This window comes from Theobroma cacao, chromosome 8 (genome assembly GCF_053813885.1).
Source record: "Theobroma cacao isolate CCN51 chromosome 8, ASM5381388v1, whole genome shotgun sequence".
In the NCBI taxonomy this organism is placed as follows: Eukaryota; Viridiplantae; Streptophyta; class Magnoliopsida; order Malvales; family Malvaceae; genus Theobroma; species Theobroma cacao.
The window spans coordinates 10,812,578-10,829,145 of record NC_142646.1 but is presented as its reverse complement, the minus strand read 5'-3'; the positions used below and the strand labels follow the sequence as shown (position 1 = coordinate 10,829,145).

At 35.2% G+C, this 16,568-nt stretch overlaps 2 protein-coding genes and 1 pseudogene across 3 annotated transcripts; 2 read left to right on the top strand and 1 right to left on the bottom strand.

The window, feature by feature from the left end:
- Positions 1–3,549: 3,549 nt before the first annotated feature.
- On the bottom strand, positions 3,550–7,931 carry LOC18592641 (Sphingomyelin synthetase family protein). 2 transcript variants are annotated; one of them, XM_007019465.3, is made up of 5 exons: positions 7,475–7,931; positions 4,695–5,089; positions 4,369–4,562; positions 3,831–4,263; positions 3,550–3,737 (listed from the first exon to the last, which is right to left on the bottom strand). In XM_007019465.3, exons 1-4 carry the CDS (start codon positions 7,765–7,767, stop codon positions 3,865–3,867), a joined length of 1,281 nt encoding a protein of 426 aa, XP_007019527.3. In that variant the 5' UTR covers positions 7,768–7,931; the 3' UTR covers positions 3,550–3,737; positions 3,831–3,864. The 2 variants fall into 2 exon arrangements, with proteins under 2 accessions (XP_007019527.3, XP_017981813.2); XM_018126324.2 differs by having other exon boundaries at positions 3,550–4,263.
- A 2,970-nt stretch (positions 7,932–10,901) lies between these two features.
- LOC18592639 (citrate-binding protein-like) lies at positions 10,902–11,628 on the top strand (annotated as a pseudogene).
- A 2,127-nt stretch (positions 11,629–13,755) lies between these two features.
- Positions 13,756–14,575, top strand: LOC18592638 (citrate-binding protein-like). The gene is given in 3 exon segments (XM_088809305.1): positions 13,756–14,022; positions 14,182–14,501; positions 14,503–14,575. Coding segments are annotated over 3 exon segments (660 nt in total).
- Positions 14,576–16,568: the final 1,993 nt, after the last annotated feature.

Below are 16,568 nucleotides of genomic sequence, written 5' to 3'. Positions count from 1 at the left end.
TGATTAGCAAGCCTATCACTATCCAATTTTTTCCCCAATGTTCTATCACAACCCAAGTGCTCGGGTTAGAATTACCTGACAAAGACACAATTATCAAATTTGACATCTATCATGAATGCCAACATTTTAGGATTCTACCAGATGAAATCATGTATAAATACTTTTTCAAACCATTTGTACAAATCCCAAAGTTATATTCTCTTCAGTAATTAAATGAACATGACTAGATAATAGTTGAGCTGCTCAGAGAAAAAGCAATTGCTAATTCTCACTCAGAGTTCCTCTTCAAATGTAACAATCCTCTATGGAAGAACTCAAAATTCTTTATTAAGCTACTATTCAAGCTTAATGAAGACATTAATCCCACTAAAGCAAGCCATTCAAGAATGAATCTAAACTACCAAAAGTTAGCTAAAAAAGAATGCAAGGAATTGCTACAGCAAGACTAATTTAGCCATTAGACTCCTAATGGGCATGCCAAGCTTCTATGTCAACAAGAAAGCAAAACAAGTTAGAGACAAACTAAGATTGATTATCAATTACCAGCCTCTCAATCATTTTCTTCTTGATGAAAAATTTCCTTTACCTAATAGAAACTCAATCTTCTCAAGTCTTGCTCATGCAAGAATCTTATCAAAATTTGATCTTAAGGTAGGATTTTGAAAATTAGGTATTTGTCTTGAAGATAGACTAAAGATAGGTTTTGGCATACTCAATCATCATTATCATTAGACAGTTTTACTATTTGGGCTTAAAACAACCCCATCACTATTTCAAAAGGCCATGCTAAAAATTTTTCAACTCATCATGGACTAGGTGCTTATTTATATAGATGATATTTTCTTATTCAGCCCAGATGAAGAAGCCCATGTGCAACTCCTTTAACAATTTATAGAATTGGTCTTAAAATATGGGGTTATCCTTTCTGAAAAGAAAATGAAGATATTCAAGTCTGATGTGGATTTCCTCAGAATGCATATCAACAAAAGGAAATACCGACCAAATCGTCACATTTCACAAGAATTGCTCAAATTTACAAACCAAGATCTCATAAAGAAATAAGTTTAATAATTTCTTAGCATCGTCAACTATCTTAGAGATTTTATCCCAAAACTTTCAAAATATACTAATCCTCTAAGAAATGTGCTAAAGAAAAATCCTATGAGTTGGGGATCCTCCCAAATCAAAGCCATCAAAGAGCTTAAATCAAAGCTACAGAATTTAGAGCCTCTCAAAATCCCTTTTAATGGCAAAAAAAAGCGCCCAAACTGATACCAATGGCAAATACTGGGGAGTAACTCTCTTGGAAGAAAAACAAGGGAAAAGACATATACATGCATACAAAAGTAAAAAATTCTAAAATTTCGAAATGCATTATCACTTTACTTTTAAAAAAATACTTGCAGTCAAAAAGGCAATTTCAAAGTTTGAATTTCATCTCGTTGGACACTACTTTTTAGTAAAAATAGATGTCTTCTTTCCCTTAGATGTTAAAGTTCAAACAAAAGACAGTCCTACATCCTCAACTATTGAGATGGATAGAATGGTTTTCATTTTGAAACCAAACATATCAAAGGAGAAAATAATCACCTTGCAGACTTTTTATCCAAACCTTCCAAAGATCCTAAAATTCTGATGTTCAGGCCAAAGCCTTCTAAGTTCACATCTAAACCAAGTACTTACATCACAGGATCATCTTCATCCTCCATTCCAACTACACCAAACCTCTATTCTGATTACCCTCTTGAAGTGTTCAAACTGGTTCAAGAAGGAACATTCCACCAAAAGACTAAACATATGATTTTTAAATACCAAATTGAAGTTTTCAAAAAACATGGTGGTCTTATCCTCAAGCCTTATAACCTTCACCAAAAATACCTTGTTATCCACCCCTTTTACTACGAATTCATGGAGTTTCCTGAAAAACTAAAATGGATGTTTTGGTTCTTAACTCATAAGTATCATATTGATATCCAACTTCACATTGCAGACTTCTTAGAATTCATAGAAAAAGTGATAAATGGAGAAATAGAAACATGGAGGAAAAATTTTATTGATATCCTCACATGGTTCTATCCACTTTTGCATTGGAAAGAACTAGTCATATTAGAGGCAGGAAAGAAAAAAAAAAGTAGTCTTGTTCATTCTTTACAAGCCTCAATATTTTGTGACTCATGGAAAAGCCACTCAACTTGGTGCATTCCCCTCAGCATGGGTATACAAGTCATTCTTTTACAACATTAAAGAACTTGATCAGGAATACAAAACATTCCAAATATGCATTTGCCAACACAACAGAATTATCCCTGATTATATTTGGCCCTCACTAGAAACAAAAATGTCCTGGGATTATTTCCCTAAGACACTTGGTCCTTATGACGATCAGATCAAGCAAGTATTGAAAGAATACAATTAAGGAATCCCTAACCCACATGAATGGTCCCAAGACCCATAGGACTATGGTGAGATAAATGAAGATAAGCTTGCACGACTTTTCATAAAGTCACCATGTGAAACATGCAATGGATATTGTGCCACGGACCCCGAAGCATGGTCTTTGCACATGTATATATGCAGAGAAAGGAAAAAGCAAAAGATGGAAGAACTTAATCTCATCTCAAACCTTGGCACGGATTATGACTAAAGACTATATTATGTAGTACCAGTGCTTTTATTTTAGTGTGCTTTTACTTTAGAGTGTGTTACTTTTGAACAATGATGGAAAACGTGCATTTATTAGAATCTTATCATGTTACTATGAAAAGTTTGTCTGCACTACTTCCCTTCTCCTGTAAAAAGGCAGCTCTTGTAACCAGAGGGGTAAAACACCCTTAAGTAAAAAAAAATCCAGTGTTTTCTCCAACATGAGTTTCTAAACCTCTCTTTTCATTCTTAAGGATTATTATGAAAATGTAAACATAGATCTCTCATGAATTCAGATCTTTGAGTATACTCTGTACTTGTCATTTCAAATGAAACCTATGCATCAGAAAGAGATTTGATCTCAAAGACGTATCAGAACTAATACTGACAGAGTTGAGTAAGGAAAATAAATTGTGCTGGTTATTAAAAGTTATCCTTGTAACTAAAAGGCCAATGCCACCCTTGAAGGCTAAGAGAGCCATGTTTAGAATTTTAAAATTAAAATTTTAAATTTTTTTATAAATTTGATTTTTTTTATTTTTAATATCAAAAAATAAAAAAGAATATGAAAAATGAATTTGGAATAGAAAAAAATAGAAATATTAGATGTTCAAAAAATATGTATTTTTAGTTTTGAAACATCCAAAAAAAATTTTAAAAATAGGAACAGTAAGAGTATTATTTTTTAAATAATTAAAGAGTTACTATTTAAGTTAGAACAACTGAAGAAGAAAGCGAGCCTGCTATCATTAAGCATAGTCTAAATCCAATGATGGAGCAAGACCTGCTTGCTTGTTCCAAGTTCCATAGAGAAGATGGAAATCCTTCAACTAAATCTGTATTGTATCATTCAAACATAGAGAAATGCAAGCTTAGATAAATAGAGGAAAGTGAAGGCACCCGCCCTTGGAGAAACATACATTCATCCTCATAACATTGGCTTGATTAACCAAACGTACATGCGAATTTCACAGGTAATGGTAATTGGAGCGACCTCTCCAGAAGCCATAACCAATCCCCAAAATAGATGTCAAGTTACTCTAAGCAACTCTCTTTGTTGTGTGTGTTCACCATCGACGGCAAAGCCTTTCTAACTGTTACAACAGGGAAGTAAAAAACCTGACAGATTAGAACTACATAAGTCCTTTATCGGAGAAGAATTGTGTACAATCACTATTATCTCTAACCTCAAAACCGTGGTACAACATGATGCGAGGAATGTCAGCCATCGCTTGTCCATGTGAAGGCCAAAACAACGATGGTAAGTGAGAAGAAAATAGTCCCGCAAGCAAACAACCACATAACCTTGCTTGGTCCTTTTTTCTGGCTATCTTGTCTGTCCAACTCAACACCTTTGAGAAGCTCCCGTACTTCATCCATGTCTGAATCCTTGGCAGCTTGGAGTAATCTACCTTGAATTTTCCCAAGCTTCGTGAGTCTGCTATCTCTAGTTCCATCCTTAGCTGACCAGATAAAACCTGTCATCTTCCACAGGAGAATACCCACATAGATGGCAACAATACAGTCTACAGTATAATGGTGGCGCTCTCTTATTTCACGCTGAGCACTGTGCATAACAAGCAGCCATATGAGAGCTGAGCTAAACCCCCCATAGGCCTCCTGCAATTTAGGATTCAGAAAGGCCAATATGGCTTAGTCATTTATGATTACCAACAGCCACTAGAAGAAGAGACAGTACAGTTTCTGAATGTATTAAAACAATACCGTCCAAGCCATGGCGGTCAGTACAGCAACCAGCATGTGGCCACTGTATAGAAGGTCATTGCAGCCGCCCCCTGCCTTTTTAAGCAGACTGTACCATGAAGATCCTTCTGATGGGGTGGGTCGCAGAAAATCAATCAGGAAGCTCATTGAACCCCAATCTGGACGGTAGTCACCAAGGTATTTGCCAGTATCAGCTGGAAAAAAAAAAAAAAAGGAAAATTTTAAGACTAACTTCTGGAGGCAGGGAAATTACAAATAGACAAAACAATAACCATTAAGGACCTGCTTATAATATAGTAGCAAATATATATATAAAAAAAACATACCATATGCTATATCCTGTTGTATAACTTGACGAATGGCATTTGCATCTGAAGCATAAGGAACATAATATTTCTGAGCCCAAGGATGAGGATGTCCAGGGACCCTAAATCGAGCTGAAGCACACCAAGGGCGGGCTGATGGCAGAATTGTAGATGCAAAAGTTATAGCACGAAGAAGACGGCCAATTGCCATGGTAAACATGTATCGTGCACCTAACCCAAGACCAGGGGCTTTTACAGAGTCAAAGAGTACAGAGAAGGCCAACATTATAAATAACATCAAGAAATGATGCAGGCCAATAATGTGAGCTCTCAGTATCTCAACAACTGCTTCAGGAAGTTTCTCATTTAGTGCCAGGAGCAACCATTGACCAGTATCCGGAAGTGGAGGTGTATCACTGTTAAATATTAGCAATTCAATCAATGGTCCCATTAAAATTTAAATAAATTTACACATGAAGTGTTTTAGAAAATGAAAGGTTTTGTCTTAGTTCCCAAGAGAGAATGTGAATCATGCAGAAATTTAACATTATAAATTCATAAGCAATATGGAGAAAGTCTCATCTCTGATTTATATTTCTTGTATACATTTCAAATCATTATGCAATGTAGAGGATCCTCATTAAAGAACAAAATGATTAATTAATTAAGTTCATCTGTGTGTACCAACTGTGTGATTACAAAGTGATTCATTCTCATGCTTTCCTCAAATTATTCTTCAGAGCCTGTTCATGTAAGTCTACCTACTTTCTAGAACATTTTAAATAAGGTGCATGAGAATAACTTTCCACGTGGTTCTACAGATTTTGTCAACAAACTAGCTTTTGTTATCAATTATTCTAGCAACTCGAATAACTTATGCACCAGAGCTCTATTAATGTGCCAGAGAAGATGCTAAAGTTGAATCAATGTATCTGATACTTAACATATGCCCATTCAATAAATTATCCAGAAAATAGAATCATTTTATGATTTGTTGATATAGATTCTCTAATAAGGCACATGTGGATGGCATGTGTAAAAAGCTACAACAACTATGTATCTTGCATGATTGGTGTCTTCATTAAATAAGTACACATACAAGTGAACCATCACTTGGCAAAGCTTAGTCATAAATTTGCCTCCTCCTTGGGTCAGCTTGGTGTCCTAGATTTGAAATCTTGTCCTGATTCAAACTTCCAAATGTCACATCATTTTTCTCAAATCAAATGTCAGGAAAAGAGTAACAGATGTAAAATTCTTAATCTCTTTCCTCTGTTAATCCTTCATAGTTTATCAAGTGAGAAATTAAATGTTTTCAGCTATGAATTCATGTTGCTATCTATTAACACCTCTATGATCGATGATAAAACACAAGACAGTTGGCTTTGAGTGAAAGGGGAGAACTTCAAATATAGGAGCTGAGACATGGAAGAAATGAAATGAATGCCTGTTAGAAACCCAGAAAACCACTGGTCCTATAAAAGGATACTTTTCACAGCAATTACAGTGACAATGAACTAGAGCATCAGTTGAATACATGCATACCACTTTAGATAAATTTGGTGCAGGAAGATGACTAGCACAAATGTGATAGCCACTGTCCCCACACTACCATTCCCTGCTATTGGCAAGTGCATCATGACGGAAAAGATAAACTAACAGAAAAGAAAGGCTTAAAAATAAACATAAAATAGAATAAGAGTAAAGGTTTAGAAAAAATCTCTTTTTGGGTTAACAAAATCAATAATGCCCTTGCAGGAAAATTAGATATCAGGGCTGGAGAACCCCTACATGCATATGTATCAATTCTAGCCAAAACTCTCTCAACAACCAAATATGATTCAAAATACTACCTATAAAAGAGTCAGTGACAAATTTGTTTCTCCTTTTTCCTTTTTAAGTTCTGCAAAATGGTGGAATTGGAGGAGTAAAAAAAAATGTTAGAAATTGCAGGTATAAGTAGGAAGTTTCTAGTTTCTGGAATAGAAACGGAATTGGACCCAAGTTTCAAATTCATAATTTCATACTATACTGCAAGGTTCCAATTGGCAGAAAACAGAGTCAGAGATCTCCATAAATAACTTTCTTCTAAATATCTGTTTCTATTTTTCAAAAGGTAAATCCTTCTATCTATGTTACCAGTTTTTTATTGCGTTTAAAAACATTCTTAAATAGTCATTAGCACATGGTGTAGAACACCAATAATGGATGATGTGACATGAGGCAATCTGGTTTGATAACTCAAACTCTATTTATTACAGCCATGCAAAGATTGCATTCATTTTGGAAAGAAATCTATAAAAAAATCATTGACATGGTTTGATCACACATGAAAACCAAGTAAAATTATCATGCAACTAAAGCCCAAGGTTTGATTGGAAGATGATTTACAAACTGCAAATTATAAGTAGCAGGATTCAGACTGTGAGTTGACAAACTGGAAAAGGCAAGAACCAAAGTTTCCAAGCCTGCAACACCTGGAGCAAAGCTGATCGCTCTTACTACTCAGCATTTATTATCAGTAATTCCAATCATATATCTTTCCATAATTAGCACTGAAAACTCTCATTGAAAGCAACAAATCTGGCATATTTACTCTGACTACTTTCCTAATATGCACCAAAACTAACCCAAATCACACCCACTAAGCACAGTCCATAAAACTGACAACGAGCCAAAGAAACAACAGAAAACAAACTCGACCCACAAAATAAAAAGCCGAGAAATACACAAATCAGATAAAATCACATCAAATATAAGCTAATTCAACCCTTGGAAATGACAAGAAGCAAGTAACTTACTGGTGCCAATCGAGGCCAAGGACAGCGGTAACGAAACGAACTGAGAGAGCTTCATAAAGAAGAGCAGAGAGCATGAATATGATCGAAGCAAGGAAAGGAAGTGCAGCTCGAAATTCGGCGTTCCAGTGACGGTAGAAGGGCACGCGCGTGATGGCGATGAGCGCGAGTAAAGACCAGAGCAAGGGTTGAAGACGCTGGTGCCACGTAGTGGAGACGTTGCGCAGGTAGTCCACCGCCACGTAGGTGATCGCCGCCACCCCCAGACCCCCGCCATTCGCCGCCGGCCACCGCATGGAGCTGGCCGATACGGTCAAGAGAGCGAGAGAAAGAGTTTATTGTTTGGACAAGGCTTTGGTTTGATTAATTGTAACAGGGTGTTAAAAGTGGGAAGTCGAAGGATGTTGGATCTTGAATTTTGAAAAAGCTAAGCTAAGCTAATCCCTTTGGGTCTTTTGGGGGCAAAGCTAAGCTAAGGTGAAAATGTGCATTGTCTTACTTACCATTTTGTTCAATTAATTATCCACAAGTAATTAGTCCTCACCTAATCAATTAATCTTTACAATTATTTTCTCTGATGATCACATTAATTTTATCAAGTCATAGGGTTAATCATAGGAAAATTTCTTAATGAATCATTTATATTAAATGAAGTAATTTTTTTTACTGGGAAGGTTTTAACTTCTCTATAAAGGGATAAATTCCGTTTTTACAATTAGTTAATAAAAATTTAAATAATTTTTTATTTTTATTATATTTAATAAAATTTTTATATTTTTATTTTAAATTAAATAAATATTTATAATTAACTAATTAACTAATTATTATAAATTAAAATATTACTAATTATTTCATATTATGTAATGTTAATTTATTTTAAAAATATAATTACGTGATATTTTCATCATTCATGTCAATGTTACAATAATGTCGCGTGATATAAAAAAAAAACAAGTGTTATTTCGAATTCCTAATACATCTATCAAAGGGTTAAGGTAAGTACTTACAGGAACAAAAGTTGTCATTTTTTGTGTGTTGTGTTTCAAAATATATCTTGTTATTTTTGTCTAAGTTTACTTTTTGGTTCTAATATGTGTATATATATTTGCATGCATCCAACTCTGTAAGTATTAAATTTATTCCAGGTAAAGGTACAATCATGAAATCTACTAAAGCTACCATCAAATGCAATATTCTATCTTACGGTAAAGGTTTCATTTCAGGATGTAGAGGGCACCTCGACGTACAAGTATGGCTATAAATACATACTAATTTTCACATATCATATATAAAATACAATATGAAAAATCACATAGGCTTAATTTATCACCAATTAATGAAAAATAAGCACAAGCAACCAAATCATTCAATTTGAACAAACTATATATATTTAGCTCAGAGTTGATTAGCATAAGATGGAGAAATTAATTAATTACATCATATTACCCTTAACAAAATTAGAAATAATAATAAATAAAATCTCTAGTTCGTTGCAACTCGGCTAAGGACAGAAAATTGGAATCTTGAATTGCATGTGTCCCAGCCAAGGCCAATTTCATCCCCCACCTTCAGTTCCCTCCTCTTCTCGAAGTCCTTGACCCAGTTCTTGATAAACACGTTGGCCCTCTTGTTCCACCGCTTGAAAACCAGCTCATGTTCGGTCTGTGTATCACAATCCCACACAGAAACTGGCAACCCTTCCTTAATTTTTTTAAGTTGATCAGCATTCCAGGATGGAAAAACATGGTATTCTACGCACTCTGATGCCAGCATGAGCCTTGACATGTCGCCAAGATCGCTTCCAGTAAGCTTCTTTTTAATGCACCAAGGATCAAGGCCGAGCCTCAGTTCAGACGTCGAAACTAACATCCTCGCTTCCTCTCTCTCAACTTTATTTCTCTTGTTTCTATCGGACGCAACTCTTCTTGCACTGCTAGGATTCTCCATTCTCTCTCTCTCCTTGGAAGTGCAAACACTTATATCATTAAAACCCAGACTCAGTTCCAAAGAAAGACCCCCAACCTCCGCCTCCTGGCGGCCGTTCACATCATGTTCTTCCCTTTGATATTGATCGCTACATTCGCCTATTTTAAACCCCTCCTGCTTCCCTTCACCACCTGCATTACTCTTTCCTTTGAACATAAAATTATATTCCCCTGAAAGAGAATCGTAATGAAATGCTGCTCTCTTCACCGACTGCATCTTTTTTTTCTTCTAGCCTGGTGTTGGCCAGAGGGAACAATTCCGAAGTAACAAGGGGCTTTGAATCCATTCTTGAAATAGGCAAGCACTCCTCTCTTTCGGGTTCAAATGCGCAAACCCTTTGATGGAAAAGAAAGAAAACCAAGATCTCAGCTCGCCAAAAACTCAATCCACCCTTAGTGAACTCTCCTGAAAAGAAATTAGCTAGAACCAGAGAGAAAGGTTTATACTTTATATATAGAGATGGGCATGCAAATCCTTTTCCTCTTACAAAAATGTTTCAGGAGAAACCTGTTTACCAAGCAATGTGTGTTGGGGCTGAATTAGCATCTTTTGAATTTGACCGCCATTGTTTTTCTTTTCTTAACTGTTCACAACCGGGTTTCTGTCCCTGGATAGAAGATTAGGCCCAAATCCAATCCTAACGACGTCGGATTCTTCCAACATATGACTCTGTTTTCTTCTTCCCACGAGTCAAATCTCGTAACGGCTGCCGCTGTCTCGCAAATCAGGCCAAGTCGGTGGTAGAAGAGTGGGAAATCCCAATGTTTCTTTTTGCTTTCTAAGCACATCGAATCGTTGCAAATCCCACCTTTCTAAATAATCTTCTTATCTTCCTTACCGTCTGTCTCTCTTCTGCTAGGGGCTAGGGCAGGGGCAAGGGCCGAGGTCCATGAAGCTTACCCGTTTCGTTCGGGTTCGGCCTTCCTTTTCTGGGGTTCTCAACTAGTTGCCTTTCTTTGCATTTTCTTCAATAACGAATAAAGCAGGCTGTAGTTCTTTTGTTTACTTCATTACTTTTTGTCAAATTGTAGCGAAACAGCGGCAAAGATGGAATAAAATAGGAAAAACTTTTAAAACCAATATGGTATGACTTTGAAATTAAGCTTCGTTTCCGGATTGCTCTTAAGAAAACTTACAGTCCAAATACAGTAAACTTTTGGCCAATAGAATGGAGTAACAGGTTAGAGCTTCATAGGACTTGCCTGGATCCAACTTCTTTGATATATTAAGTTTATACTAATGAGAATCATTTACCTTATAAATTGGAAAAACCGACATTCATTAAGTCCAACAAATGACATTACAAAAAGAAGAAAATAATATAGAATTCCATCTATCTGACAATAGGAATCCACCTACTTCAGTTATATATACTTGCCTTTCCCCATGGAGCTCTCACCATTATAAAAGAAAGTTAGAGAACACGCATACTGACTCTAGCTATATGCTTCTTTTTCTGGTTCTTGTGTGCTTACTGAAAAGCTTCAACCTAGGCGAAGCAGATACTACAGATGGTTTCACTCCTGTGCCATTAACACAAGCAAATTTTGAATTGCAAAGACCATATAATGTACCACTTGAGGAGCGCTACAGTTATGAACATGGCATACACAAGCTGTGGGTTTATGCTAATGACAAGCCACATGATCCCAACAGCCATACCCAGCCACGCACTGAAATTCGCATAGAAGTATAGTTTCATTCCCTTTCCATTTTTGTTTTACAAACAAATGTGCCAAGGTCGGAGAAGCATAAACGCTAACCACTATGTTCATGTTGCAGGGTCTTGACTATTCATCAGGAGTTCAGCAGTTTGAAGGCTATGGTTTTGTGCCAAATGGAACTTCTGGGGTTACAATATCTGAAATCCATGGTGCATCTTCGGGTGCAACCACTTTGATTCTAAGGATCTATGATGGAAATATGAGGTACTACAGTGGAGATTTGGTGGACACTGGCCTTTATGACAATGGTTTAGATTAAATGTAATCCACGATGTTGATGGAGGCAAAGTGACAGTATTCATTGATGGTGTTCAAAAGTATTCGACATAGGATAAAGGGCCAGGTGATCTATATTTCAAGTGCGGAGTTTATGCAGCTCCTGCAAATATAAGCTACTCTATGGAATCAAGGTGGAGAGACATCAAAATATACATGAAGTCAAAGTGAAGGACTTAGAATACAGTGGTTGTGAAGCGACAAATAAAGCTCTGGAAAGCTCATATATAATTTGTAATGATACGTGTGCGCTTTATTATTGTTGAAACCATAGAATGAATGCCTTGCATTTTGTACTGTGGGTTGCGCTTTGCATCCTCAACTACTTATCCTGAAAAGCAGCGGTTCACCAAATTCTATGGAGTCATGGTTTTTCTTGCCCCCGCCCCATAACCCTCTGGTTGAATTGATCCACGTCCAGGTCTGGCTTGCTACTGGTTTTAGGCCCATAATCAATCAGTAATGTCATTATATATTTTATATTCTGCAGTCTTTCTCTCTTTCTACCTCGGCTTGCTGACTATGCCCCTTCTTAGCTCTTTGCTGTTCTTCTTCTTCTTTGGTGCTATAAATTATAATGAGTTTTTTGAGAAGAGCGAGAATTGATGTATGAAATGCAATTGGAATTCTTTTGAGCCAAATTGCCTAAAATGCCTTGGATCCGATTGTATGTACACCTAATATTATATTGAAAATAGGGCTTATAAACGAATCTTCACTTAGCTAGCTAGGACAACAAGAAAACAATTGTTGAAGTAGCAGGGCACCAATTGTTCATGTGATGTTGGACTGTGACATTACGTTGGAAATATGGGGATGGCAACAACAGACGACAATTAATCCCTGACAATATCCATGAATCCCTGGTCGACTGTTTCATTTTGTTTTCGCTTAGACTTAAACAATTGTATGTAGTAATCCAGCTGAGCTCATCACCACAACTAGATTCCTAGAACTAGACAACAACCAGAAAACAAGTCCTAGGGATAACTAAATTTTCTAGTTTCTAACCATGCTCCAAATCTGATGTAGCATCAATTAATAATGCTTCCAAAAGTCATTAAGTCAAATATACGTTGTCAGAGAAGAAGTTGGTCAAAAACTAACTCAAGATTCCCATCATTTCTTTTAGAACATACAAATAAATAAAGCCGTCCTTCCTTGCATATTAAAACTAAGTTGGTAGCAACATTTTCAGTCACGGGTTTGATTTTCAAGAAGGGATGAGACATGAGAGGTAGCTTTATTCTGGTTATTTTAGAGAAGACAAGCATCAAACTGCTGAATCACTTAACAAAGAAATGATCGCAATAGGAGAAGGCAAGTAAAATCAGAGCCAACCAGCACATATACTAACGCGACAAAGGACCCCTCCCAATATGGTTCCATATCTATATTAGCAGAATAATATTTAATCACATTCACAGACAAGCTTACCCCAATTTGCTGCAGAGGAGAAAAACAATTTTTTGGGAGGAAAATTCAACAGTGACATAACATAAGGGAAACAATAAGGAGGAGGAAATATTTCCTGCTTCGTACTTCAAACATGTTCTTTGGTTCTAATGGGCGAACTGATAATTCGGGCAAATTACTCCAAGCCCCAAGGTAACATGCATCACTAATTTAAAGAAGTGGACTTGCTTTGACAAATATTTTAAATAGGAATGCAATTGTTGCAATGAGGTACATCAGCTTCATGAAACTACCATTTGCAACTTGTATCATAGCTGTCTCGCCTGAATAATTGTTTTTCAACTTCGGTTGGCATATAGCATCTGCCAAATTGATTCGGCAAATAAGCGGTCAAAAGCAACTCCATTAAGAAAGGAAGAAAACTTTTATAGTAGGGTCAACAAGGGGACAACATAATATTCATTGGAGAAGCTGTCTATAACCTTTTGAGTATCTGAGAAGAGCCATATAGGTAAAGTGACATGCCAAGCCAAAGTCTGAGCCTCAAGGGGTAATTTGATAGGGCTGTCATGTAATCAATTTAGAGATCAGAACAGATTTCCGTTCTTCCTACTTTGATCATAAACGCCCTGCTGTGAAATTGTTACAAAATCCAATCTGGAAGTCTTGCATTTTATCTAATTTTTTATTTAATAGTTTACGGCAATAATAATAATAATCTGAGAAATAAAGTGAAAACAAGGCATCTTTATGCAAGTGACAAATCCCATGCAGTATCTGACTATATATATGGTTCCAGGTTTTGGATATGGTATCTTCAAAACTCTACTTTCCCATGACTCCTCCTTGGGGTAAACTTTTGAATATCGATACTGCACCAAAATGAAGGCTTCCAAATGCTACAGCCTTTTGCTTATAATTCTTGCTTGTTCTTTACAAGATCAATGCCTTTGTGGTGCTGATCCTACAGATGGATTTACTCCTGTGCCATCAACAGATGAGAATTTTGACTTACAGAAACCATATGACAAACCACTCTCCCAACGTTACTATTACTCTGATGGAATTCGAAGTTTACGGGTCTATGACAAAGACAAGCCCTTCAAACGTGGCAGCGGAACCAGGCAGAGTACTGAAATACGCATAAAGGTAACACACAGACAGACACATGCACGTATACTATAAAAGCAAGAAAGGCCTGTGCATGAGTGCATATTATATGTTCTATCACCACTGTTAGCGATAATATTATTGAAAATAGATAGTACTAAGAAGAGCAACAAAATAACTTGATAATTGGGTTCTAAGTACTCAACTGTGGTGGATGACTATTCATCTGGAGTCTGGCAATTTGAAGGCCATGCTTATGTACCAAAAGGAACCTCTGCGGTTACAATAGTGCAAATTCACGGTGCAGCAGAAGGAGCCACAACTCTACAATTGCGAATTTACCACGGGAATATGAGGTACTATAGTTACAACTTGGTAGCTACCAATCTCTACGACAAGTGGTTCAGAGTCAATGTGATCCATGATGTTGGCAAAGGGAAGGTGATAGTTTTCATTGATGGAGAAGAAAAGTTTGTGGTGAACGATCAGGGGCCAGGAGACCCTTATTTCAAATGTGGTGTATGCCGCACCAGCTACGTCTAGCAACTCCATGGAATCAAGGTGGAGAGACATTAAGCTCTTCAAAAAATGATTGCTATGGTTTTATATTGTAATCCCGTATATATACTCAAAGATTGATCCATGGTTGTTTATTAGTGAAATCTGCTATATATCTTAGTCCCTTTTCTTCAGCATGATATCATATATATATATATATATATATATATATATATATATATATATATATATATATATATATATATATATATCAATTCAAGCAACTTAAGGTCTGGATCATTGACATCAGTCTATATATGTCTTTCACATTTAGGTCAACTTTTATCATCGTTACTTTACAAGCAGATAATAGCTTAAAGGCTTTGCAACTGTTGAAAGAAAATTAGGTATCGTTTGATACGAGGAAAGTATAAGCACATTCTCTGTAATGTATCCCATTAAATTACATTACAGTATTTATTTTGTAACATACCACTGCAATATAAAATTGCAATGTAATCACATTACAGTTAAGGGATGTAATGTGATTACAGTTCAAAACCAATGCAATCATATTACATTACACTCTACAATATTCTTAAAGATACTTTTACCCTTCAACTTTATTATCTTGTTAAAAACATTTTGTAATGTTATAATTAAAATAAAAAATATTAAAATAAATATATAATATAAAAATTAAAAATTAAAATAAAATAAAATATAAGAAATTAAAATTTATATAATTTTATATTACACACTGCAATATAAGATTAGAATACAATCACATTATAACTAAAGGATATAATGTGATTGCAGTCCAAAATTAATGCAATCACATTACATTACACTTTACAATATTCTTAAAGATACTTTTACCCTTCAACTTTATTATGTTGTTAAAAATATTTTGTAACGTTATAATTAAATATAAAAATATTAAAATAAAATATATAATATAAAAATTAAAAATTAAAATAAAATAAAATATAAAAAAATAAAATTTATATAATATAGATAAAAAATTAAAATAAAATATATAATATTAAAAATTATATTAAAAAATAAAAATAAAATATATAAAATTATAATAAGAAATAAAAATAAAATATGACATTAAAAATATATTTAAGAGATGATATTATATAAAAATTAATAATAAAAATATATAAATATATTAAACTTACATTTTAATAAATAAAAATAATTTTAAAAATTAATATTACATTCCCCACAAAGTCCTTGTAAACCAAACGCTGCAATGTTACTTGTAGACACCTCTAAAAAATTAATTAATAATAAAATATAAAATAAATTAATATATATATATATATAAAAAAAAGGAACCCAGCCATCCCTTCCCCAACCACCATGAATGATGAGGTTCTGGCTACCAACTCTTTGGTGCAACCCCATTGCCGGGTTGTCCAAATTTTTGGACAACCCAGCTTTTAAGCATACCACATGCAAAAAAGGGAGGGGGGGATTTTGAAGCCAAAAGAACTCAGCCAAAAAGCCAAGAAAGATTTCGAAAAAAAACCGATCCATCCCCTGCAAAAAAAAAAAAGTCCACCAAAAAAACTGAAACACTCACACAAAAAAAAAACCACAATCAAACACAAAAAAAATAGAGCAAAAAGAAAAAAAAAGAAGAAGAGGGAGAGAGAAGAGGAGAAGAGTGCGACGTCGGCAAGGAGAAAGGAGAGAAAGAGAAGGAGAAAGAAAGAAAGAGGAAAAAGAAAGGAGAAGCCAGCGGGGGAAAGAAAGGAGAAGAAAGAGAAAGAAAGAAGAAAGAGAAAAGAAAAAGAAAGAGAGAAGAAAGGGGGAACGGCTGGGAGAGAAAGAAAGAAAGAGAAAGAAAGGAAAGAAAGAAAAAGGAAAAAAAAGAAAAAAAAAAGAAAAAGAAAAAAGAAGACAAAGCAAGCCGACCAAGAAATAAGACAAGAAAAAGAAGTTGTGGGTTCTTGAATTCATCTAGGCTTCATTGGACTCAAAATTAGGTAAGTTTTGCATCTTTTGTTATTTGGGTTATTATATTATTATTAATATTAATTTTATTAGCATTCAATGTAGTTTTTACAAAATTA